The 25,548-nt window shown below is 40.1% G+C and overlaps 1 protein-coding gene across 3 annotated transcripts in view; it reads right to left on the bottom strand.

Moving 5' to 3' along the window:
• Nucleotides 1–21,218, bottom strand: part of pot1 (protection of telomeres 1 homolog) — a 72,489-nt gene extending 51,271 nt beyond the window's left edge. For all 3 annotated transcript variants that reach the window (XR_006377716.1, XM_044193582.1, XM_044193583.1), the window contains exons 1-3: nucleotides 21,172–21,218; nucleotides 3,804–3,937; nucleotides 2,585–2,657 (exon numbers count right to left, since the gene is read on the bottom strand). Coding sequence is in view for 2 of the 3 variants with exons in the window: in XM_044193582.1 (XP_044049517.1) it covers nucleotides 2,585–2,657; nucleotides 3,804–3,923 (193 nt within the window). In the remaining variant the exon portion in view is untranslated. The remainder of the gene's footprint in view (nucleotides 1–2,584; nucleotides 2,658–3,803; nucleotides 3,938–21,171) is intronic.
• Between the last annotated feature and the right edge of the window lie 4,330 nt (nucleotides 21,219–25,548).

Here is a 25,548-nt window from a genome sequence, read left to right as displayed (position 1 = left end):
AATGCCTCACTTGAGTGACAGATTAACTGAACATTATGCATTTTTATAAGGCATCTGTGAAGTTGAATCTGAAATGCTTCCACACATTACTTCTCAGATGGCTTGGTGTCATGGTTATCTGTTCATTTTGTTGTCACAGACAACAACAACAGTGTAGTTTAGACAGGACAATAGGACATCAACAGATTAGAATGGTGGCTTTTACGAATGCCCCCCACTGGAGTACGTAGTAAGACACGGCATGTTGCACTTACACACTGGGAGTTTTTAATTTGGTCAGATCTTTCCAGATCAAATTATTAATTTTCTCCCACGTCAGGAAAGTAGTTAAAATTTAGAATAAAAAGTGATGGCTAACCTAACCAACACACAGCCCTAAGCAGGAAGAGGATGATATATCTTTTATTCAAACATAATAGGGAAATGTCTGTGTTGTGTTCTGTCTGTGTTGAGACACAATCTTTGAGGTGTTCTCATCAGTCTAAACAAAGTGGACCAAATTAGGAAACACCACCAGCACCAATCAGGTTTGTGCAAACAAAGCCTGAATCTATCACTACAGGGTCTTTAAAAAACTACAACAAAAGAAACAGAAATAGGAGAAACATTAGACAGACTGTCACAAATCAGACACAAAATCCCACAATGCACCAGCAGTTCAAACACTGTACCAAAACTGATAAAACTGTCGATAAACCAACAATACAGGAGATGTGGACCTGCTCATCCTGCAGCTAGAGACATAGGCGGGGTGTCAGAGAGTTTAAAAGAATAAAAGGAAGGATGTCCCCGCCACAATAAGAGCCTCAGCTCTCTGTGGCTTTTTAATCAGGCTGTTCAGATAAGAAGACCACAGACAAGGAAACAATGAGACACATTGGCCTCCGTCTGCTTCTACAATCCAGACCAGCTAAACGACTTAACACACACATACAGTCAGTACACAGTGAAACACACCATAAACTCTGCAGTATTACTCAGTTTTTTAGCCTCTTTAGGCACCTAGTTTCGGTTTTACAGCACATTTACAAGCTCTGATAAACCTACTGTAAACAATCAAACCTTTGTGAACTTTTACATATGAATTCATTAACCAACACCCCCTGGCCTTTGAGGGAACAGAGAGCCAGAGACTAGAGAAACAGTAGAGGCTATCATATTAGATATATATCTATTCAGTTTTATATAACCCTGCAAGTGTAAACTGCTCCACAACAGAGATGCAGCACTGTGTGCAGTCAGTCGTCAGACATGAGGCCAGTACCTACCAAACTAGTAACAGCTAGCTTTCTAGCCACTAGCCACAGCCAAATAGCCCACAAGTAACCAAGTATGTCACCAAGCTTCCAGCACCAGCTGTTTCACAAGGACACGCAAATTAATCTTGCACACTGTAGCCCAGAATTTCACATTTTATTAACAATTAAAAACAGTGGGACAGGGGTAAGAAAAGGTAAGACTTTTAAGTAATCAAAAACTAAATTTAGAGTGCACCACTAATCATGTTTTTTCTGGTCTTGAATGGTTGCTGTTCATTTCATGTGTATTGCAATAGGCGGCAACAATGTTTTGTATTTATTCTTGTCAAAACTTTATTTTAGAGTTTGACCTACATGTTATTCTTATTTTGATTAAATTAGGTTGGCGTTGGAAGACAAATATTACAACTCCTAATAGGAGTCAACAAAACATTAGTATTTTGTAGGAGTATATATTGTAGCACCCCAAGGGAGGCATGTAGGGAGGCCTCCCAGCATGCACTGGTGCAAAAGACTCTTAGACTTTTATGTGTCAAAGTGTCTTTGAACAAGACACTGAACCCTGAATTGCTCTTGATGAGTAGTGCTTACTAGTGCTTGCATGGCATGGTAATATGAAAACAACAATACTGCAACATTTTACATGCTCACAAAAAGAAATACTTATTTCCAGCAGAGGCAGATAGCCGCCCACCTTGAGTATGATTCTGCTGGAGGTTTCTGCCTCTTAAAAGGAAGTTTTTCCTTGCCACTGTCACCAAGTGTTTGCTCATGGTGGGATTTGTTGGGTCTCTGTAAATAATATTATAAAGAGTACAGTCTTGACCTGCTCTATGGGAAAAGTGTTAGATAACTTCTGTTAAGAATTGGCGCTATATAAATAAAATTTAATTAAAGTTCAGTTCCAACTCTGCTAAAAAGCTTTTCCTTGACTTTTCAAATTCTGTCTCAGATGAGCAAATTATGTTGTTTCAACTTCAGATATATAGTGTGAATTATGCCTCACTTTTTTCAACTTGAGTAAAGGTTACATTTCTTTAGTGTATCACAAAAATGACTTAACTGAAAAGCCACATTGTTCATTAACTATGTGCAATGAGTGCCAGATAGAGCACATAATAAAGATCACCAACAACTCTAATAACTTTATCAATAAATAATAGTTAATCATTAAAAAAATAAAAACTCACTTTTACATCTGTACCAGCCTGTTCTGAAAACTCATTTATAAACACACAGAACCCAGCAGGGAGCTGCTTGGATGAAATTTAGATACAAGCTGACACCTGATACATACACAGAGACAAACACATGTTGAGTGTTACCTTGGATGACAGTCTTCAGGATGAAGTTGTCAGCTGCTAACGATACCAGTGGGCCTTTACGAACCACTTTCCCCTGGAAACATAAAAAACACAAAACTTAGAGACAAATTGAAAAAGAATCTAGCCCTGACTGAAGCTCTGCAGAATTTCACTGAGCGCCCGTCACCTGATCAAAGCCACATCAGAAAACTGAGCAGCGTTGATGAGCGCCTAAGGCAAAGAAAAAAAGAAACTAGTTGGATGTAAACACAGTGGCAGGTGACAGATAAATGAAAAGGGAATAAAGAGAAAAATACATGGACATCGGTGCAGAAAAATACCAAGAAAACAGAAAAATACATGAAATTCCTGAACTCATGTAGAAAAGATATGGTACCTGTGAAGGGCTGCACAAAACATCAGTCAGCTCATTTTTTGTGCAAATAAGAATTCTTGAGGAAAGGAATGTTTTTTTGTGTGAAAAGATGAAAAAGAGGTTTTTTCCTAATTAACTCTGGCACAAACATCCATAACAACTAAAACATTAAGCTCCATTTTTGTGGCAATGACCAGCACAAGCAACGCTCCGAGAGTTCGGTATTTTCCTTGAAATTGTCTTTGCCCATATTTGTGGTATTGTATTGCCCAGCGCAGCTGCATGGCACTCAGGTGGGAGGTTCGTTCAAATGAAGCAGCACTGAGTGAGTTGTTGGTATTTTAGTGTAAAATGGGGGGAATAGACATCTCAGAGCCAGGTCAGGCTTGGGTTCACAACAACAGAAAGCAGCTTCATCGCAGGTCTTTGTGTTGGTTGGTACTGAGCAGCAGTGAGTTAGTCCATAAACACATTTATAAACATGACTCTTAATATTTATATTAAAACTAACTGTTATCCAGTGCAGGGATTGTAAAACTCTGGCAGCAACGTTCTGAATGAGCTGTAACTGATTTATAGACTTTCTGAGAAGACCTGTGAATAGTGCATTGTAGTAATAAAGCCTACTTGTAATAAAAGCATGCATGAGCTTCTCTTCATGGAGAGAAAAAACGGACTGCCCTGCAATATTCTGTAAACACTGTTGTTCCTTATATGTGGGTGAAAAGTCAGCTCAGTCTAATGCCCAGACATATTGCCTGAAGTAATAAAGTTTAGTGTAGATACAATTTCTGTCTTTGAGAGAAATATCAGTATTAGTCTTATCATTGTGTAAAAATGATTACAGGCATGCTGTAAACAAACCTTGACCATTTTGTTGGTGTAGTCGGTGCTGGTGCTGATGAGCGAGATGGGAATCCTGGTCAGGTGTGTTGGTACCTGGGCACCTGGCCCCGCCCCCTCCGACAGCACACATACAGGCATGACGTCAAGGTGACCTGAGGGACATGAAAATACGATTAACTTCTGTATCAACAAACTGGGTGACAAAGAGTCTCTGGTTTAATGGGACTGATTGTAGGTTTGTGAATAATGATGTCACCAACGAAACATTTGAACATATTCAGTTCATGTTTATCTCGTTTGGACAGAAGTGACTGTCAGTGGTTTCAGGCTTTAATCTGTCATCTGTCTAAGAAGACAGGACACACAGCTGCTGACCTATGATCTCTGGTTTAAGGTCTTTGGTTTGAAGTCCAGTCTAACTTTCCTCCACCACAGACGAGTCATCACAAGGATAAAACCTCTGACAGGAAACACCAGATCCATGTCGACAGCACGACGGGAGGGTTAAAGTCTGTGAGGCGCTTCAGAGAGAAACCCAGAAAAGTGTTGGCCGTGCTCCCAGCAGGTAGCACGTTGCTTCCTGTCAGAGCTAGTTAGTTTGATTTCCGGCAGATTTGACTGGCGAGTCCCTCGGTGGTACCTCGTCGACTGAGGACGGCGGAGCGGGAACAGCCTGCGAGGCAGACGAGCTGTTCACTCAGCCATACAGTCAGCTGCTCAGTCAGGCGGAAAACCCAGCCAGGAAAAAATAAAATCAAATAAACCTCTCTGATTTAGACCAGAGGGGAGGAGCCGGAGGCCCGAATTAGAACACGATGAGTGATTCATTCATGAGTTCAGAGTTGTTCTGTGTGAAGGTACCACAGATGATTTCTGCAAGTGACCTACAGCTTCACAGACTCACCTGCAGGTTCATCAGCCAGGATGCTGGAGCTGCAGCTCACCTGGCAGCTCAGAAAGATTTCAACAGCTTTAAACACCAAAATTAGTCATTATGGTGTCACTGTCGTGCATAAAAATAGGCAAAAATTGCATTCTTTTTAGTGGGTGCACACAGGACTTGTACGAAAACTGTTAAGCACCCAAAGCTGACATTAAGTGTCTGGACAGATTCTCTGTTCTTTGTTCAGACCAAACTTTGTCGATTTAGACTGTATTTTATGATGTTTGAGAGAGCTGCATTGCAACTTAAGAAAACACAAGAAAATAGACGCAATGCAAGCAAACAAAGACAATAGCTACATCCTTTTCACAACATATGTCGCATATAGAAAAAAAATGCTAAAACCCAAGGAAATTCAGGGAACCATGACGCAGAATAAAGAAACGTGATGAAAATACAGAAACGCTGAAAGCAATCTGGTTTTTAAAAATGACAATGTAGGGCCAAGCAATTTGAGGAACATTATTATTTGTGATTTTTCTGAGAGCTATTGCGATTACACAAATTAAACTACAGGCCTGCAGTCGAGGTTTACATAGTATCAAATTAGATAAGTTTATACTGAGCAAAAACATAAACTTGTTTCTACATGAGCAGAATCAGATAAAATAATGCAGTTGCTGAGAAAAGTCAACTTCTCCGTAAACATTTCTCATTTTCTATAGAAATACTGACCAGTTTAGCCAACATACATTAATTGGTATACTGGACAATACTCAATAATAAATCGTGAAATTCAAAAGGTGCCATTATATTTGTTGATAACAGCTGCATAGTTGGCCAGTTATGGTGCTAATGACAAACAATTGGTTTAGGACAAGTGTGTTACATGTATGTTGTTTTATGACAGAATAATGATTGATGATGATGTCGCTGCTTGATGTGTTTGATAACTCTGCACTTCAGCTTTACCTTAAATCCTGCGGGTTCCCATTTAGAGCTTTTATGGTGATAAGTTAAAAACAATGATATGAGGTGCTTAAAAGTTTAATGAGCGATTCCAACCACTTTGTCCAAAAGTTTCAATTTGGCCTTACGAACTAACATTAATTTGTTATATCTGACATAATCTCCTGTCAGTGATATTTGCTAATAAAAAAAAAAACAAATTACCAATTTGATAAGAGAGTCATTAGGCTCAGAGCTTAGGGAATCCTGGGTATTTTCAAAGGGGAGCCAGCTATCAGAACCCAAACCTAACCAAGATGGCATACTGTAACATTCACCTATAGCATCATTAAATCCTGCAGGAGACATGTATTTCTGTGCTGAGTAGGCCTGTCACGATAATTGTCCATATATCGTACGATATCTCCCGTTGTGTTTAGATGCGTGTTTATTTGGATAAGAATGTCCCCAACATTTCAACCAACATGATGCCAGAATAAACAGCAGGGTTTTCCCTACATTATAAGACTTGGGCACAACACCGGAGCGTTTTTTTTCCACAGCACCTAAGCCGAATGTAACGCACAAAAAAAACTATGCTGAGTCTGAGACACGTTTTGCTGTCATTTCTGGTCGAGCTGCTTCTGTCATCTTGTCGTCTGCTTGTGTCTGAGTTCCACCATGGGCGGGGCTCAGGCAGCTTAAAAGTTCATTGCTCTTCGAAAGGGTGTACTTGCATTATTATGCTATTATATTATCATTATATCAGTGGCATAAAATGGTCTTAAAATGACAATGATATAGTTTAAGCCAATTTTTTTCTGGGACAACATTATCCTCCAACAAAAGCCGTTATCGTGACAGACCTAGTGTTGAGTAACACTGAAGTTATCATTCAAAGAAATCATTCAAATGTTGATTAACAGTGATGAAAAACACCTGTGGAACCAGTGGGTCCTCTGACTTTGCATCTCTATCGGCAGCTCCATGGCCACACTACATTCTGCCTGGAGAAGTGACAAAAACCTACCTGTATGATAAAATCCAGACACCTGGACCTGCAGGACCCTAATTATACATGCAGCGAGCTGGCCTATAGCCTCCTGTAACTGGTTTGTTTGTCAGCTTCAGTAAATCAATGGTACAGACTGAGCTGTGAGTCAGAGTCCCTCCCACAGAGCAGCCTCATATCAGAGACCACCAGTTGGCTGTAAACAGTCTGCTGATCCCCGCGGTGGGACAGCAGCTGATCCCTGCCAAATGACGGCCTGGCCACCCCGAGCAGACGGCGGCCTTTCTGCTCCTCTGAGCGTCACCGAAACGCACCGCTTCAGCTGCTCCGGGACACTCATTAACTCAGAGGGTAACTCAAGTTCATCCCAACAACATCGTTCATGAGGAACAGAGAGGTTGAGAGGGACAGAGGATATATCTCACTGCTGAACCATGGGCTCAAACCAGACATGACTGTTGGGGTGGGAGGACTGACTGAAATATTATTGAGCTGTTCCCCTCATTAAGTGGAAAACACACGGCGAGTCATATGACGCGCGTCAAGTGCCGCCCCTAGCACCAATAGGAAGCGTTGTGCTGCAGCGCGTCAACAGGAGGACCACACACAGCTCAGGATGCTTCGACCTCAACAACTGTCTCTGCCCATCCATTGATGTACGCACACGAGAGACAGCGACAGCAAGAGGTGAGGAGAGGAAGTCGAGCTGCCATGGGAGCCTTGTAGATAAAGACACAAGTGAAAGAGTTAAAACTACAGTGAAAAGCAAGCAACAAACGTCTGAGGCCAGGTACAAACAGGGCTCGACAGTAATGGTTGCCAGGTTGCCATTGGCAACCATTTTGAGAAATTGGCAACCAATTCAGTGGGAACCACTTTTTAAACATATAAAAAATAGGGACAGCAAACAGCAAAACGTGCACCCCAAAATAAATACATTTTTAATATTTGTTGCATTAGTGATATTTAAATATTGCTGTTAGAGTCAGAACCAGACAACGCCGCACGTGCGTTGGTGCGTTTACTCATGTGCGCACAGGCATCTGTTTTAGAGACAATGGCAAAGCAAATTAAGTTGTTTGACTGTGGGGGGACAAGTTCAATTAACCCGTCAACATCCCAAATGAATTCTGGTATTTTGTATACCAGGAATTGAGGGTGAACACGTTAACTGATGAAACTAAAGATTAAAATTCTGTAAAGTATCAGATAAAACACAAAACTACAAAGAATTTTGTTCAGTTACTGTAATAAAGCTTTTAAACATTCTTTTATGTCACATTTTCATTATTAAGCTGAAGCATAACTGCATAGTATCTTAACTACTCAAAACATAAGGTGACTAAAAATGGCAACCGTATTTTCAGTTTCGGCAACCAAAAGCTGACGCTTGGTTGCCGGCCTGGCAACCACTTTTAAAAGTTAGTGTTGAGCCCTTAAAAAACTGTTTTTTCAAGGGCGGCGATGCTGGAAATAGGACAGTGGCGTGAGTGGCGCCGGCATGAGGGGACGCGCCACCCCACGACCAGCCACCACCGGTGTGGGGGTTGTACACTGAATATAACAGGGGGCGGCTGTTTTGACACGCACCGTTCGGCAGCCGTGTATTTTGCCCATTTTCCATACCACCTTGGTAAGTGTAAGTCACATCCATTGATGCCTTAAAATTTCATTCATTAATCAATTTTTCTACAAGATACTGCCAAATACAGCTGAAAATGTCAGTCAATTAAATGATCAGTCAACTAACAGAAAATGTATTAACAACAATTCTGATAATTATTGTTTATTCATATATTAAACAAATATGTCAACCATTCTCTTGTTGCATGTGAAGACTTGCTGCTTTTCTCTTTTTTATATCATTGTAAACTGAATATCTTTGGGTTTTGGACTGTTGGTCGAACAAACAAAACATTTGAAGACTTGAATACACTACTACTACTACTACTACTACTACTACTACTACTAATAATAATAATAATCATGAGATCACGTGAGAATCCAGCCCTGATTTGCTACATAGCCTGCCTCGAATATATAGCAGTGGACGGTATGAAGGGTATAGAAAGTATACCGGTATGAATTTGCCCTACGGTATGAATATGGACAGTGGACACTCTCCCCTCCTGCCGTTGTTTTGTAAAAGCTTGTAAGTGCACCTGTTGGTGCGTATGTCATTCAGGATTCAGTATTGGTTTCGATCGTTTCGACAGGCTACCTCATTAACAACAAGCCTCCTCCACACACGGCTCATCTGCTGCTGTGAAAACAGAATCCCGGGTGAAAAAATCCAAAACGCGAGTTGTGTTTTTTTGGGCAACTTTATAAAACTGCTGACGAAGAAAGGCAACAGAGCAGATACATACAGGGATAGAGAGGGGTGGTCAAGCTGGTGTGTGTGCAGTGATAGACAGAGATGTAAGTGTGTATGCGGGGAAAAGAGAACTGAAGGGAAAAGCGAGGTGAGCAGATAAAAGTAGTTTGTGAGTAAACACTAAAATAAGGTGGAGAATTAAGTCAAATTAAAATAACCTACTAGAAATACGGTAAGGTATTCTTTCAAATATTATATATTTCCAAAAGACAAATCTAAAGGTTTTGTATTATTTTCTATTATTGCAGTTTTGCACAATAAATGTTTTTTAAAATACCTCTGTCCTATGTGAAATATGTCCTTGTAATACAGTTAAGAGTACAGAAATAGCTGCCATGCAGTTGCCTTACCAGTACCCCTTCAGAAGCATTTATATTGAAATTTTAAGAAACGCAAATATACCTTGATATATACCGCGGGATAGCTTCCGCGGTGGAAACAGTATTGGCAAATCCCTACTGGTGGACATATTTCTACCGTCGCATGGTATACACAGTCATATCGTCCAACCCTAGGCGCAACAAGGTGACATATTTAAAAAAGCACCAGTAAAACCTCAAACGATGGAAAACCATGCAGAGAACGTGACGGAAATATGGCATTTGTTTGTTTCATGTATTAATCAGATATGTGTCATCAGTTGACATTAATCAATCAAGTTCATTTGTCACATGTAATCATACAGTATAAGGTATAATTACAGTGAAATGTAATTTGGTGATTCAGAAGATCATCAAAGTAAATGTACAGTTATGCACAAACAGCACAACATCACAGTACGCTGTACAAGACTCTCTGCCACCATCCACTGAGAAAGAAACTTAATTCTTAACTCGCATATTTAATTGCTGTTTTACAATCTCCAATTTTCCAAAGTACACTCATTAATTATGGACAGAGATGAACTCCAACACACACAGCTCTGCGTTGGCTGCAACCTGAAGGTTCATTTTCTACAACATAAAACCGCCAGCTGCCACAGGCATACGCTACAGCAGTTTCACCTATTGAATAAATAAAAAATAAACTCACACAGCTCAGCAGGTGATTTCAGGGGTTTTTATCAGGTCAGGAGCAGCTTGCGAGTGCAGAGCAGGGGGAGTGTGTCGAGGGAGAGCAGCTCTGCAGCACTCAAAGAACCCTATTTATTAAAACCATTTAAAACTACACTTTAGCACTGAGTCACAGGCTCTCTGTGGACAAGAGCAGAAAAAAAAGACTAACAGACAGACAGACAGACCCTGGACACAGACACTCCTGTTTAAATTGTCTCATGTCTCATTAGGGTTGGGTACCGAACTTGGTACTTTTAAGGGTACTGACCGAATTACATCGGTACCAACAAGTAACAGTGAGTTACTATGGTTACGGGGACACTCTGTCACTCTGAGACTTTTTACAGGGAAATATTACAGTATGCATGCACTGCGGTGGTAAGAGTTTGGTCTTATTTGTTACAACTGAAATTACATTTTTGTTATTACAGAGAGAGTAAAGTACCGAAAAAAGGTACCAGCACTGGCACCTTATTAGTTCAAATGTGAACAGTACCCAACCCTATATCTCACATACACATTTCCCTTCCTCCAGGCAAAAAAACAAAACAAAAAAAAAGGTTCCATTTCTTAAAAAGCCCCTTGGTTGCTGTTTCAACCTGCAGCTCCTCACACTACACAGCCATTGAGTACAAACATGTAGCCTGGTTCCAGACCTCTGAATCACAGACTACTGTTCAAACCTGCTCTAATCAATATTTTTATATCAACAAAGGATGTCAAAACTCCAGTAATATAGAACAACTAGAACAACTTTAATGTTAGGTCTAACATTAAAGTTGTTCTGTATACTACTCACTATATTTTTCCCCTTCTCTATGCACCTTGGAAGTAGGTGAAGTTGTGCCAGAAACCCTATGCATATTAGCTATTATGCATAGCTATAGCTATGCATAATGTGAAAGATGTCACTCATAGCAGCAAACCCAGACAAACTCTGCAGTTCCCCTCAGCTTTATGGAGCTTCTTTATCCTCTTTCAGCTCCTAGTTTTGGTTTTACTTCAGCTTTTCCTGTCTGGTTCAGTCAGTATTTCCAGCAGCAGCAGGCAGCTGTTTTCAATCAAACAAGCTCAGATAAACCTACTGTACACTACCTGCCCAGCACCAAACTGCAGACAGACAAAGTTAGAGACTAGCTGGTGAAGAAAGTGGAACATTTAGCAGCTAAAGACCTAGATATTTCTTTAGGAGTTGGTTGAGACCAAACCAGAGCTAAAAGGAGAGTGAATATTGGAGCTATATTCATTGGGTGAACACAAACACAACCTCCAATGGGATGATCATGTTGCTCTGTGTTTGTTGGATGTGAAAGTAGGCAGCTGGTTGCTAACAGGTTAACCATATATATTTTTAAGGTGATAACATGTCTATGTTGTGTTTACAGTTTGTTGTGGCACAAAAAATAATCTTTTTAAATTATGCTTTCAAAGTTGGTGTAGCTGCGAGGGTCCATGTGGCATAAATGTTGTTATCTTTTGTCTTTGCACACGAGGGCGTTACAGCTAGACCAACTGCTGCTGCTGGTCGATGTTATTAGATGATAGTAGCTTATGGCAGATATATTGAATATATATTCATATTGAAATAGGTGCAAAAGTATATTTATTGATCAGTAACAGGGAATTGAACCTCTAAGCCTGACTGTGTTAGTGCCTTGTTGAAGTCACAATGAACGTAGATCAGAATGAACCATTACAAAAACCTTTCTTTTCATGTTGTTTCATCTGATTCACCATCAGAAGAATATTAAAATATTCAGTATTTCAGAAGAACTGGAGGAGGTATAATAACACACACTGTGTAGTGGAGAGGGCTTTTATCTATGCATCCCCACAAATCATCTGTCTTATCTCCTCACCCCCAGGTGATACTCTGCGCTGTCACCTCTCCATGAGGAAGCATTCATTACTTGGCCTTGTCAAGTTATAAGTCACGAGAAACGCCAGAGCCTCTTCTGTGTTATTTTGTGATGATGATGATGTTAATTCAAGTAGGATGTGTGATATAAATGGCTTGCAATCATTTCTGGACAACAAACAAGATGAATCAATAAGAACACAACACTAAAGACTTTGCTTTGACAAGGCCAAATGACACTTGCTTCCTTATTTTGTGACGGCTAGTGGCAAAAAAGGAAAGTTGGGAAAGATAAAACTGGGGCTGTAACAGAATTACAATATTCAGAGTCGACTTAAAGTCGGCACTTTAAGTCCGATGCAGCGACTATTATTGATGTTTTTTGTTCTATATACCTTACCTACTATTATGAGAAATATATTATTCATGGCATCCACAGTTACAGTACACCAGCAGAGCAGCTACCACACTCCATTCCTACATGACTCTCATATTTTATCTGTAAGACTCACATTTTACCATGTTGTTCATCATCTGTGATATTAAAACATCACATTTCCACAGTCAGAGAAACAAAAAGTGTGCATCCCAATCATAGTTCAGTTATGAAATCCTAGTGCACCATGGAGCGTCTCTCCAGTCTGGCTGCTGACAGCTCTGTCAGCCAAAGAGTCAGTCACACTGGACGGTAGAGGAGAAAAGGTTGTCAAAAAGTAGTTTACCCAACTTTGCTAACATTTAGCACCGGAGCTGAGCAGCCAACAGAAATGAGTTGTACTGCCCTCTGTTTCCATCACATTAGATTTGCAGTTAGGTAATTTTGACACAAGACTTGATTTGTAAAAGTTTACAGCCTGCCCTGCTGTTATTCCCGCATTGCTCTGTGTAGAATGACGCAGCTATAAAAAGAAGTGCAGTGATTCGACTGATAAAAAGCAAGTGAACTCGGGGGCTTCTTGACTGATAAACTGAATTATTGACATTTAGGGGGCAGCCCTAGTTTAAACCTTAAAAACGTGAGTTAACATGATGTGGTAAATCTGACAAAGCTAGAACAGAAGACTTTAGATTTGTGTATGTTAGGTCACCGCTGTTGCTTCCATTTTGTGCCATTTTGAAAAGCTGACTTGAAAACTTCTCAGGACGCAGAATTAAAAAATATGACCTTAATGATGATGTACTTTTCTTGTAAAAGCAGATTTTTTGGATAAGCACTGAAGAGTTGCTGACAGCAGGCCCCACAGTGATCGGTTTTATTGGTTTAATGGAGAGAGGTTTTAATAACCGCCTATGGAGGTACACCTCACTGAAAAATATTATTTCTACTGAAATTAAATCTCAATTTTTGGCTGAGGACCACTCAGGGCCAAAGCTGTCAGATAAGACGACAGAATTAGCAGGTTTGTAATTACTATATCAGAGAAGAGGACACCTTAATAATATAATTTAATTGCACAGAGGTTTTTCCATTAAAAAAAAAAAACCTTACAGCAATGTAAGATATCAAGAAAGTATTGCTGTGGGTTTAGAGACATTATAATGACAGCCCATCATGGTAAGTAAAGAAAAGGATGACACAAGAGCGAATGTTAACATCTTAACACACATCATAATTCATTCTCAAACTTCACTTGAATACATTCTGTAAATTCTCAAATAAAAGATGGTATTCAAATAAAAGCAGACACACTTAGAAAAGTTGAGTAAAAATCATCGAGGAGGGGTGGAGTTACCTGCACTATAATGTAGGGATGCGCCGATCCGATACTGATATCAGATATCAGTCCGATACTGACACAAATAGCTGGATGCCATTGAGTACAAACATGTAGCCTGGTTCCAGACCTCTGAATCACAGACTACTGTTCAAACCTGCTCTAATCAATATTTTTATATCAACAAAGGATGTCAAAACTCCAGTAATATAGAACAACTAGAACAACTTTAATGTTAGGTCTAACATTAAAGTTGTTGTGTATACTACTCTTACTCTACTATATTTTTCCCCTTCTCTATGCACCTTGGAAGTAGGTGAAGTTGTGCCAGAAACCCCTACTATGCTTCTACATATCAACAAAGGATAAAATAGCTATGCATAATGTGAAAGATGTCACTCATAGCAACAAACCCAGACAACTTCTCTGAAAAACTACAGTGAGTGAAGACTGATCTCCTTTATCAGTGTAGGCTGCCATGTTTTGTCATACAATGCCTCAGTGTCAGAAATTAAGTGAGACAGCAGAAGATGTGAATTAATCCATCCTGCCAAACCTCAGCCAATCAGGACGGAGCAAGGCAGAAGGGAAAACAAACATGTCAGACAGAGAGTGACGGCCATGTTGAGACGTTGCCTTGCGGGATTTTTTTTTTTCTTCTCTGACAAACAGCCACTGTGTGTCAAAATCACAAACTGTCCTCTGTTTCCTCAGCCGACACCAAAGCATTTGCCAAGACACAAACCTTATTTACTCCACATTTGCATAATCTTTGTTTCTCTTTTTGTGGGGATGAGCGAGAGAGAGAGACTCAACAGAAGCAGAAAACCCAACTCCCAGAATAGATCTGGAGAGAGGATTGTCCTAGTGTTAAGTGTATCCATACTGGAGTGAGCGGTGTTGTGTTTCTGTATGAAGAATCAGTAGCTGGCAGACATGCTGCTCTTCTGCTGCTCTTCATCTACAGCCTCACTGAGCTACACCTACACCACAGCCACTTGTTGTTTTGTTTACCTGTCACCTGTCCTGTTACATTACAGGGAACAACCCCATATTTTGGATATGGATTACTAGTTAATCTAAGGCCAGACGATTTGAGATAATAGGTATTTGTAACTTCTCCTGACAAATATCACCACTGTACCAAGTATAATTCAATTTATAAACTAATCGTGTTTCTACATAAATATAATCTGTTAAAACAATGCTTGTTATCCTTCCAGGGTTCTTTTTTTCCTCCAAACAAGTCAGCCAGATAAGTTTTCTATAGAAAAACTGATTTATATATCTCATCTGGCTTGGGAACACCTCGGGATTACCCAGGAGGAGCTGGAAAACGTTGCTGGGGAGAGGGACATATGGGGTGCATCCCAAGTCTCTTATTTGTTATTTGATGGTCTGCCATCTTGCGTCCCAAAGCTCTTATTTCTGCTCCATGGAGCGAGGAGGGATCGCTGAGGAGTCATTAGTGAGGGTCCACAACAGCAGCCTTCACAGAAGTCTCTTACTGGCCAACACGCCCCCCCCTCCTCTTATTGGATTGGACGCTGCAGCTGATTGGACTGATTTGATACATCCCATCATCACTGGAGTTTCATACCGGAGTGAAGACAGATAACAGACTAAACTCAAGTGTATCGCTGCAAAGTTTTAGATTTAATTTGTTTTCTGATTCTCCTCTAGTTAAAAATCTGTTAATTGTAGGTCTGAACAACAAAAGGACCACAAATGACTTCATCATTTATTAGAAAGATTTTCTTTTCATGTTATTTCCCCCATTAACTTTTATTATGGATACAATTACAAATCAGAGAAAGTAGGAGGGTCTGTCTATCAGCAAGAAATACTTTTTTACATAATTTATTGTCACTTCCCTTCAGTCACATGTGAGGCTGATAATTCCTGAACATCAAGTTTGATATGAGTTACATAATTTCAATTTTCCCTGAAACATTTAGCCTAATAAATAATTTCCAATGTTCAAAAGACACCATAATCATAGAGAGATGTAACGAAACCACCAACAAATTGTAAAGACATTCAAATGATTGTGGCTCTTGCAATTTGAAAGAAATTTTCAGATTGCGATTAATCCATCAACATGTAATCATATTTCAGACAGTTTCAGTGAGTTTTATTTAGAACTGACACAGAACAGGTATCTTAGCCTCCTGCTGGAATCTGGATTCTCTGTTTTACTCTAATCAACAATGCAGGTGAAAGAGGTGAAAACAGAGACAGGTGATCTCTTTAATGCTGCAGCCATCAAGGCAAAGAGGAGAAATACCAGTCCAATGTCCTCATCCACTCATACAGCTGTCCAGCAGGAGGCCGCCGGGGTTACGCGTTGTGTAATCTATCCCACAGCAAGCGGCCACCACTTCAAAAGCAGGAGAGAGCGCTCGACTTTTAACTCTCACAGGCGGGCGGAGACAGGATGAGTAAGCTTTTCGGAGCTCATAAATATTCGTCTGCAGATCCACACAGCGGGGAGGAGAATCCGGGAGGAGAATCCGGGAGGAGAATCCAGGAGCTGAATGATCAGCGGACTGAGAGTACGTCCACTTTAAGCCGGTTAAATTCGTAAACGCATCTCTTTTATCAGCTTCAGCCCTCCGTCCACACTAAAACAGCGTTTTTCTCCCCTCAAAGCAGAGCTTTACTAAAATGGCCTTCAGAGTGTATAAATCTTAAAGCGCCCGCTTGGTGTTTCAGCGTGTATGGGGTAAACAGAGCCTTTGCAAAATGCTGATGTAAGCTGCCCAGTGAGGGTCGGGGGCTGTGAGGCAGTAAAGTTTAAAACAACCTTTAGTCGACTTTCTCTGTGATCATTCATTTTAAATGTCAGTAGAGCTGAATACACGGCAGAGCTGTTCTCATTAACCTGTATTTATGTTAATTTTGTAAGATGATGATTTTATCACTGCAGTACATTGGCTTGGGAATGACTGCTGGTTAACATGTAGTGTTTATGGGCCACAATTAAATAACTATTTCATACGTGTTCAGGTGTCTGACAACAGCTGCAGAAAAATATGTAAATGAGAACAACAACTATATTATGAATTTGGCTGCATTAAACCACAGTACAGGTGACTACAGAGAGCAGCAGGACTGAATAGGGGCGTAACGGGACGTCACTGCAGAGTAACTGGCTGTGTGGCAGCAAAGTTAAGACGACAACTTTCTTTCGTCTCTTACTGTTTTTCTGATCACACACTTTAAACGTCAATATAGCCGATCATACAGCACAGCTGTTGTCATTAACCAGTATGTGGTGTTGTTAATTTTGTCAGACGATGTCACAACCATAAAACAATGATTCGGTCAGCTGGGCTGTCTGTCCCACTCCTTAACCAGATGTTGGCTGTGATGCGCAGTACGTTGTTTTCCAACTGAAAAGAGGGCAAAGAAGAAGAGATTTAGCAGTTTTTATGTCGCTCAGGTGTTTCACTGTGGACAGAGGTCTCTACAAAAACAACCTGGAAACCCTAATGTGGACGAAAATCGTTTTCACACGAAAACTGGGTTTTAAAATTTAGACGGCTTAATTGCTTAAAAGCTTTGATTCAAGATTCCAAAAATTGATTCTTGAGTCTCCCGGCACTCAAGGCTGCATATGTGTATGCACAGGCATAGATCGACAGTATGTGACCTTTTTCTGGTACTGGTAACGTGCCACAAAATGTAGCAACCAAGCATGTTGCACCCAAAAAAGGTGAGGAAGAAATGTAAACATGGTTGTAAGCTATGCAGGGGTTTTTTTTTAATCATTTTTGCAAATATTTTATGAGACAGAAAGTGCATTCAATATGTTTGATAGGGTTGGCTGTGGCTTAGAGGTAGAGCGGGTTGTTTACGAGAAGAAAACTCCAATATGTAGTTTTAAAGAGGACAACTTTGATACAAGATAAAAGTAGCTTTCCAGTGCGCCCATAAAGTTGTTGTACTTGTAAAAGAGAGATGGAAAAAAGTATGGGTAAAATCAAAGCAGCAGAGGCTGAGATGACTAAAGGAGTATGGGATCCAACGTTTCCCACAATGCAACAGGTGAGTGTCTTTCATTAGATCCTCCCTGCCTAGTAATACCAAATTCACATCATATGGGATGAATGGTAGAGATGGGAAAGATTCCCATGCTAACGACTTGCAAGCGTTCACGTCAAGACGGATATATGATTACAGAGGTGGTTGCAGTGTGAGGATTAAAATACTGTGCATTGACAACACAACATCCATTAAATCTGGATTTAATTACATTGATCAACGGTCTTGGCTGATGCGAGGTATCCATTTGTTTTGTTTTCAGGCACTTATAAAAGTGACGTGAACGCTATTTAAGAGGTCGGAAACTCGTAAGTACGATAACTCCAACATGACATGAACGAGGCATAAACACCCACATACAAACTCCATATACACAGTGTTGCCAACTTAGCGACTTTATTTCTAAAAAGCGACTAGCGACAAATTTAGAGACTTACTCAGACCATCAGGGAAAAGCCGAGAAATATATTCAAATATATTGTATTGTAATTCATTCCCATGTATGCTGTGCGGCTCTTCTGCCCCCAGCGCAGGGGTTTCTCCCTCCCTCTCCTCTTGCGCGGTGCGCAGGCAGTCAGTGGGTGGCCTGTGGGGCAGGCAGCTTCTCTCTCTCCAGATCTCTGGATTAGGATGTTATAGTTTGTAAATATGTAAATAGTTCGTTTGATCTTTGATCTCCCTTGTAGATCCATCCTCCATCCCTCCGCTTGTAGATGTTTTACTTATTTTTAATTTTTACTTAACACGGGAGGAAATATACAATGTGACTTGTAGATGTTTTATTTATTTTTAATTTTTTTACTTTAAATATACAATGTCACCGTAGTGAGTTTGTGATTATTTGGCTAAAGATTTCTTTATCTACATTTTATATGGTTTAAGATAAGGTGATCTCTCCCTCACTGTACTAAGCTTTATGCAAATGATGAGCGATGACGTCATCAACATGCAAATGAGCATATGACGTCAGCTTTTGGACTTTTGGAGCTAGTGCTAGCTACTTTCATTGGAAGTGTTGGAGTTGGCAACACTGCATATCCAGTATGAACCAACAACAGCTCAACAGGATCTTAATGACGTTTTAATCAGCAGTCACTTTTATTAAATACCTGCAGCCTCTTTCCTTTTAGAAAATTGCAGATTGTGATGTAATTTTCAATCATTTGCTCTAAAATAGAAGTTGTAAAACAGCTAAATCCATTTTCTGAGTTGTTAGGCCCCACACTGTCATCCCTTCATCTGATTAACCAAGCAGCACACCTCAATAAAATATCAGCAGTAAAAACAACCTATTTGAACAGAGGAAGTGGAAGAAATGAGAGGAAAATAAACTCTGAAGTGGCCCATTATGGCTGAGACTGCTGCATCTTACAGTGATGTCTTCTTCTACTCCTGTGGCTCAAAGCTCACATTTATATTTTAAGAATTTAGATAAAACTACATTACTATTATAGGGAAGTTAATAAGCTCTAATTCCTACATCACAAGCAACCAGAAACAGACAGGTCAATGGTTAGAAGTCACAGCACAGATAAAACATAATACTGCAAACATTGAATCACTGCATAAGAACAAATGTTAAGTACAGTAAACTTTCAAGAACACCTGAACCCCAAAAATGTAAGATATTACGCCAGCACTGTATAGAATAACGTAATTCTACCAACTCACTTTATTGGGGAACAAAGGCACTCTGACACATCTCTGGTGTTTGTTTTGAATGTTGGTTTCACTGATGGTGGAGATTGCAGGCCGAGATGCTTAAACAACTAACACATCCGTCACATGAAGAACGAGGAGTTAAAACACAAACTTATATGAACGGAGGAACATTTTAGTTCCATAGGCAAGTGATGCCGGTAGATATGACGGTGTGTCATACTTGTGTTATATGGCGATTCTATGATTCACTCCTACGGGCGTATGAGATTCTTAATGACAAATGCCACTGCTGACTGTTGGTACAGCTGCATGCCACAACAGCATGTTCCACTGACAGGTGCCACTTTCCCCCTACAGGTAGCAGGTAAAGGTGGTAGCATAACAGCAGAAAAAACACTGATTGTAGACAGCTGCAACTCATGTGATGAACGCTATATGTCAATGGAACAGTAGTGATAGGGTACATATTAGCCATCATAATATATTAAGTGGTATGTGCTAGTGTAACACTAAAGACCTGTCGTTTTTTGTGCCATTTTTGTGCCAGCCACAAAGCACTAGTCAAGGCATCTGCATATGACACTACAACAAATGGTATGCTGGTGGAGAGTGGTATCTGCCAGTGGCACACCAGTAGCATCCCGTTTATAAGAGCCAGTAGAACAGCTGCGGAGATAATCAACAGTACTGTACCATCATCAAGTACTACCATCAGCCACTACTAGCCCCGGTTTGTGCCTCTCATGAATTAACATACATTAGAGTCACAGAGGTAACCATCAGTTTCTCTAAAAGATCTAAGCCTACAGTACTGTACACCTAGAAACAGTATCAGCTCTGCTGGTCAATATGTTACCCTTCGTGTCATGCAGTCTAAGGGGGAGTAATAAACAACTAGAAAACGTTAACATGAACAGTGACCATATACCGATATGCCTATACATTTCTGTACCGTTAACGTCATTTCAGATATCAATATAAAGTTCGCTACAGCAAGTTAATTGTTTAGCTAGTTAGCCTGCTAGCCAACTTTAGCAAACACTACCAGGGAGGGCAGCTTAGCCCTGTTTAGCACGCACATAATCGTTTTAGAGTAGCACTCATGACAAGTATACACTTTAAAGTAATTTTATATAGTTGTGAAGTAAGCTAGGGAACAAAGAAAACTGCAAGAAAGAATAGCGAGCGAGATATACCCTGTTCTGTTGTTTAATGAACGTCAACTGAACTCCATTCCAAAATACCTCGATTTAAAGTTGTATTGATTCTCTGCAACCATACACAGATAATAGAAGATAATATACAGGTTTTTATGAATAATTGGACTCTATTGGTAAATTCGGCAAGCATACAATACATAGTGCAGCACGTTATTTAAAAAATATTTCAACTTTCCCCTCGGACAGCAAGCGGTGAAAATTAGCATGATTTGGGGGGTGAGGGGGCAAGGAAGACTGCGAGACCCAACAAAAGAAAACAAAAACTTAATTTCATTCAGCAAAGAATCCAGTTGCGTATTGGGTCTAAGCCGAATTTTAAAGTGGAATGTACAGATTTGTATAATATCTAAATCCGTACTCTACGTGGTGTATAGTTGTGCCAATTTGTTATTCAACCCAAAACATAAGAATTTTAGATTGGATCTGGCCACACGTTCTCTTCCTAAAAGACAAGGTTTGAGCGGCGTCAAACAAACTTCTACAAACTACAATTACAACATTTTGGATACAGTTAATAAAAGGACCATCGTGGCAAATGGCCATCTTTAGCAGTCATTATGTGAACGGAAACATGGCATTACATCCTGGAAATAAAAGAAGAAAACTTACGGCTGCAGGGGTTCAGTTTGTTTTCCCTCGCTTGGTTTCGAATTGACAGGCTGCTGTAACGCGCATGCGTGTAGGACTATTTATATTAAGAAGACAGTATTGAAAGTAATGGGGAACAGATAATAAAACCATAAAAAAAAAAATAAACCTATAGAAAATATAATGTAGCCAGAGAAAATAAGATAAATATATAGAATAAAAAATATACATTTAAAATTCTATAAATAATAAATGAAAATAAATCCTCAAAGGTTATACACAACACAAGTTTTTTGAGTTCAGGCATTGTTCTTTTTTTCTAAACCTTTTGTTTAATTGTTTTCATTGTTTACATGCCAACTGACAGTCCCTTCACATTCATCTCTTACTCAACTGACACCTCAACTCATTTCAATGTTTACACTTTAACTTCAATCAATTTGTCACTTAAATTTCAACTAACATATGAAGTCCATTCAGCACTTGAAATTAAATAGAATCTCCAACTCCTTTTGGCACTTTGACTTGAACTGATAGTTCACTTAAACTGCTGTCAGCAATTCTGTTTCAACTGCCACTTCAATTTCAATTCCATTCAATTTTAATTATATATCACCAATTCATAACAGAAGTTATCTCATTGCACATTTCATATAAAGCAGGTCTAGACCGTACTCTTTAATAATAATATTATTTACAGAGACCCAACAATTCCCACCATGAGCAAGCACTTGGCGACAGTGGCAAGGAAAAACTCCCTTTTAAGCAGAAACCTCTAGCAGAACCTAGGCTCTGCGTGGGTGGCCAGCTTCCTCGACCAGTAATGGTAGTGGTAATATTAATATTACTAAAATGATAATAGTAATAATAGTGATAATAATAGTAATAAGACTAATAATAACAATTGTAGCAGCAGTTGTCGAGCAGGAACATGGGGGCAGCAGGTGGCCCACAACCACAGATCCAGACTCTGCAGGTCCAGAGGCTGAAATGCCTGCAGAAGGTGACAGAAGGAGAGAGGAGAGAGACGAGAAAGCACAGAACTACGGGAGAGAGAAGATGTTGAGTTAGTAACATGCAATAATGGGAGAAGAATGTGTGCAGGTGGAGAGAGAGAGGAGGAGAGAGGAGCTCAGTGCATCATGGGAAGTCTCCTGACAGTCTAGGCCTATAGCAGCATAACTAAGGGATGGTTCAGGACTCACCTGAGCCAGCCCAAACTATAAGTTTTATCAAAGAGGAAAGTCTTAAGCCTACTCTTAAATGTGGAGTAATTTCTTTCAGTGCTTCAACTTGAGCTAGGACTCAAACATGTTCAGACATTGAAGCTATTTCAAATATTTCAACTGCAAAATGGCAGCAGTGAGTACACAGATATTTTCTTCAGAAAAATGTTGTCTTGTTCAGTTAACAACAAATTACCCAGGCTCCACCCCTTTTGCCCAAATTAGGACTGTGGTGGTGACTGTGGTAACCAAATTCCAGGCATAATTAAGTCCCCTCAAAAAGCTGTGGTGGGCCATGCAGATGTTACATTATGACTTAGATACTTCTAATGTCATTAGAATATTTTTCTATCCTTGCAGTGAAGGCAGCCTTTCCACAGGTTCACTCTGCACTGTGTGACAGCAGTTTTCTGTTTTGGCCGTCTAACAGGAGCTGGAGTCTGTCAAGGAGAGGAGGTGCGATACTGACATCAGGCAGGTTGACCTGCCAGCGTCCAGACTCTTGACTGCAGCCGCTGGAAGTGACAGCAGACAACTGAGGACTTCACATTCGGTGACTCCGCCCCCCTACGATTGGTGTGTTTGGGAGGCATTTCAGCAGCACTCCATTTTGTCAGGAGTCAAAATAATGCGAGCTGCTGAAGTGCAGATGCCACCGGCATCAGAAACCCACCCTGGGAGAGTCAATGTCCTTTTCAACACCACTGAGTGTCTGGTCTGAGATGACATGCATCTGTGTTACGTTTACTCCCTTCATGTGTTAGCAATCCATCATGGTTCATCAGCTGTCATGTTTAAACAGGTAATCTCATGGAGATCCAGAAAACATATACAGTGTGTAGTATTTTCCTGCCACGTGGCGTGCATTGGTGATATAAACCTATATCACACCGTTCTCCTGAACTTGCCACATTTGAACTCCCAAGGACACAAGTTTGAAGTTGGTGTACTTGTATTGAGAGAGGTCTTTTGTCTTTGCACAGTTATTTGCGCCGTAGCTTGTATAGCTTGTATCGCTGACCATATGAAGAATGTCTTAGAGGCTTACCAGAGGTAGGGCTAAAAATCTAAATTGCATCCAGTAGCACTAGAGGACAAGTCAGGATGTCACCAGTATCATTAGGAATCATCCTCTGGTGAGCACGAATATCCAGTCAAGTTATTATTGAGATGTCTTTCTGTGGATGAATCTGGATCAATCAGCATCACTATGCGCAAGGCAGAAACAACAACTTCCCTCTCATAAAACAGCAGCTCTGCTCTGAGCTATCACCTGTGTCATATTCATGTGACATTATATATGGAAACCTTAAAAGCTTTTACAACCAGATTACTGACTGTTTAATTAAATTGAAAAATGCCAAACACTCACAGAGCCTGTGATAGAGAGCATAATTCTGCTGCTGTATTAGCAGGAGGCTCATTACTCAGCACTAATGAGTTTCTCCTGCAGAGACACACTACAGCAGCAGGCCTGAGGTTCTGCTCCTGCTTTATGTTTCTAATCAACCATCGTCCTCTGTGAAGAATATCACCAATAAACTACATACATGAAGCTGTCTTCCAGATGGAAAACAACAACTTCCATATTGTTCTATTTGGACCTGTTTCTGCCTGGGGGAGGAAGGGGGTTCATTAGCTGGTCCTGATAGATGCTTTTCACACTGACCTCAGGATCACGCTGCTGCTGCTGCTGCTGCTGCCTTCAATTTGGAAATGTTAATCTGACCCCAAATGTCCAAATCATCTCCACCATGGTTTTAACATCCACTGGAAGTGTTTCAGAAGCAGCACAGCTTCAAGGTCTCAGATTTTGTGCTGTTCATTTTTCCTCAGTTTTCAGGGTTATGCATTTTACTGAATTTTGTGCAAATGCCTCTATCACATCAACTGGAAACTTACCATTATAGATAGCTTATCAACACCCACTGGTTTGTCTGTAAGAACTCAGTCTGCTTTGAAAAAAGTTGTTGTGCGGTCCAACCATCTCTAAAGTCAAGGTGTTTCTACCTGTACTGAATGTCCACACTGGAAGGATGCTCTCATAGCCTCCTCCTGGCTACCTCCCACTGCCTCCCCGATCTCTCTCCAACATCTTCGTGTCTTTTGTAAGTCTTTGTCCTTAATCATACAAATGGGGATAATGGAGCAGACTTTCACTCTGTCCTTGAGAGATTCATGGTGTTGCACTCAGTTGGTCAAAAGTGCCAGAGTGACAGAAGTAATTGTGTGAAAAAGAAAGAGATTTAGAGAGATTTCAAATTCAAACTCTGCCTACTTTCACACCTCCACCTACATGAAATCTTGTATACTTGTCATAATGTTTAGAGTTACATCCACATGCATAAGTACATACACAAACATACATTCCATGTACACATACATACCCCCATACAAATACAGCACATGCATACGCACATAATAATATACTGTACATGCCCATAGTCACATGCATGCAACCCTCAGCTCAAGGTTCTCCTGACAATGTCCCAGTGCCCACTCAGACCCTTATCAAAGTCTTTCAGTCAACTGGCTGCTCTCTCCATGTTAAGCAAGTCTAGGAAATCCTCCAGCCATGACTCCCCTATGAAGCAAGAAGGCTTTCGCTCCCTCCAGCTGAGAAGTATCAGTCTCTTAACTGAAAGACAACCTAATGCCCAAAGGCGTATAATCATGGGACTAGTTATATTATCAGGCTTTTTACCCAAAATGCATACAGAAGGAGAAGATCAGCATCTAAAATCTCTGTCATCATGGCATACACTTCAAACCTACCACTTCTAGTCTAATCTAATCTGATTTTATCTACTCTAGTCTATAGTCTAATCTAATCTGTTCTAATCTAGATATAATATAGTCTAGTCCATTCTTTAGTCTAATCTAACCTTGTCTAATCGAATCCAGTAAAGTCTTCTCTAGTCTAATCTAATCTAATATAGTAAAATTTATTTTCTAGTGTAATCTAATCTACTCTAGTCTAATCTAATCTAATATAGTAAAATTTATTCTCTGGTGTAATCTAATCTACTCTAGTCTAGTCTAATCTAATATAGTCTATGCTTTAGTCTAATCTGATTTCATCTAATTTAGTCTATTCTCTAGTCTACTCTAATCTAATGTTTTCTAGTTTAGTTTATTCTCTTGTCTAATTTGATATAATCCAATTCTGCCT

This window comes from Siniperca chuatsi, linkage group LG4 (assembly GCF_020085105.1).
Source record: "Siniperca chuatsi isolate FFG_IHB_CAS linkage group LG4, ASM2008510v1, whole genome shotgun sequence".
NCBI classification, from domain to species: domain Eukaryota; kingdom Metazoa; phylum Chordata; class Actinopteri; order Centrarchiformes; family Sinipercidae; genus Siniperca; species Siniperca chuatsi.
This window is presented reverse-complemented; position numbering and strand designations above follow the sequence as displayed.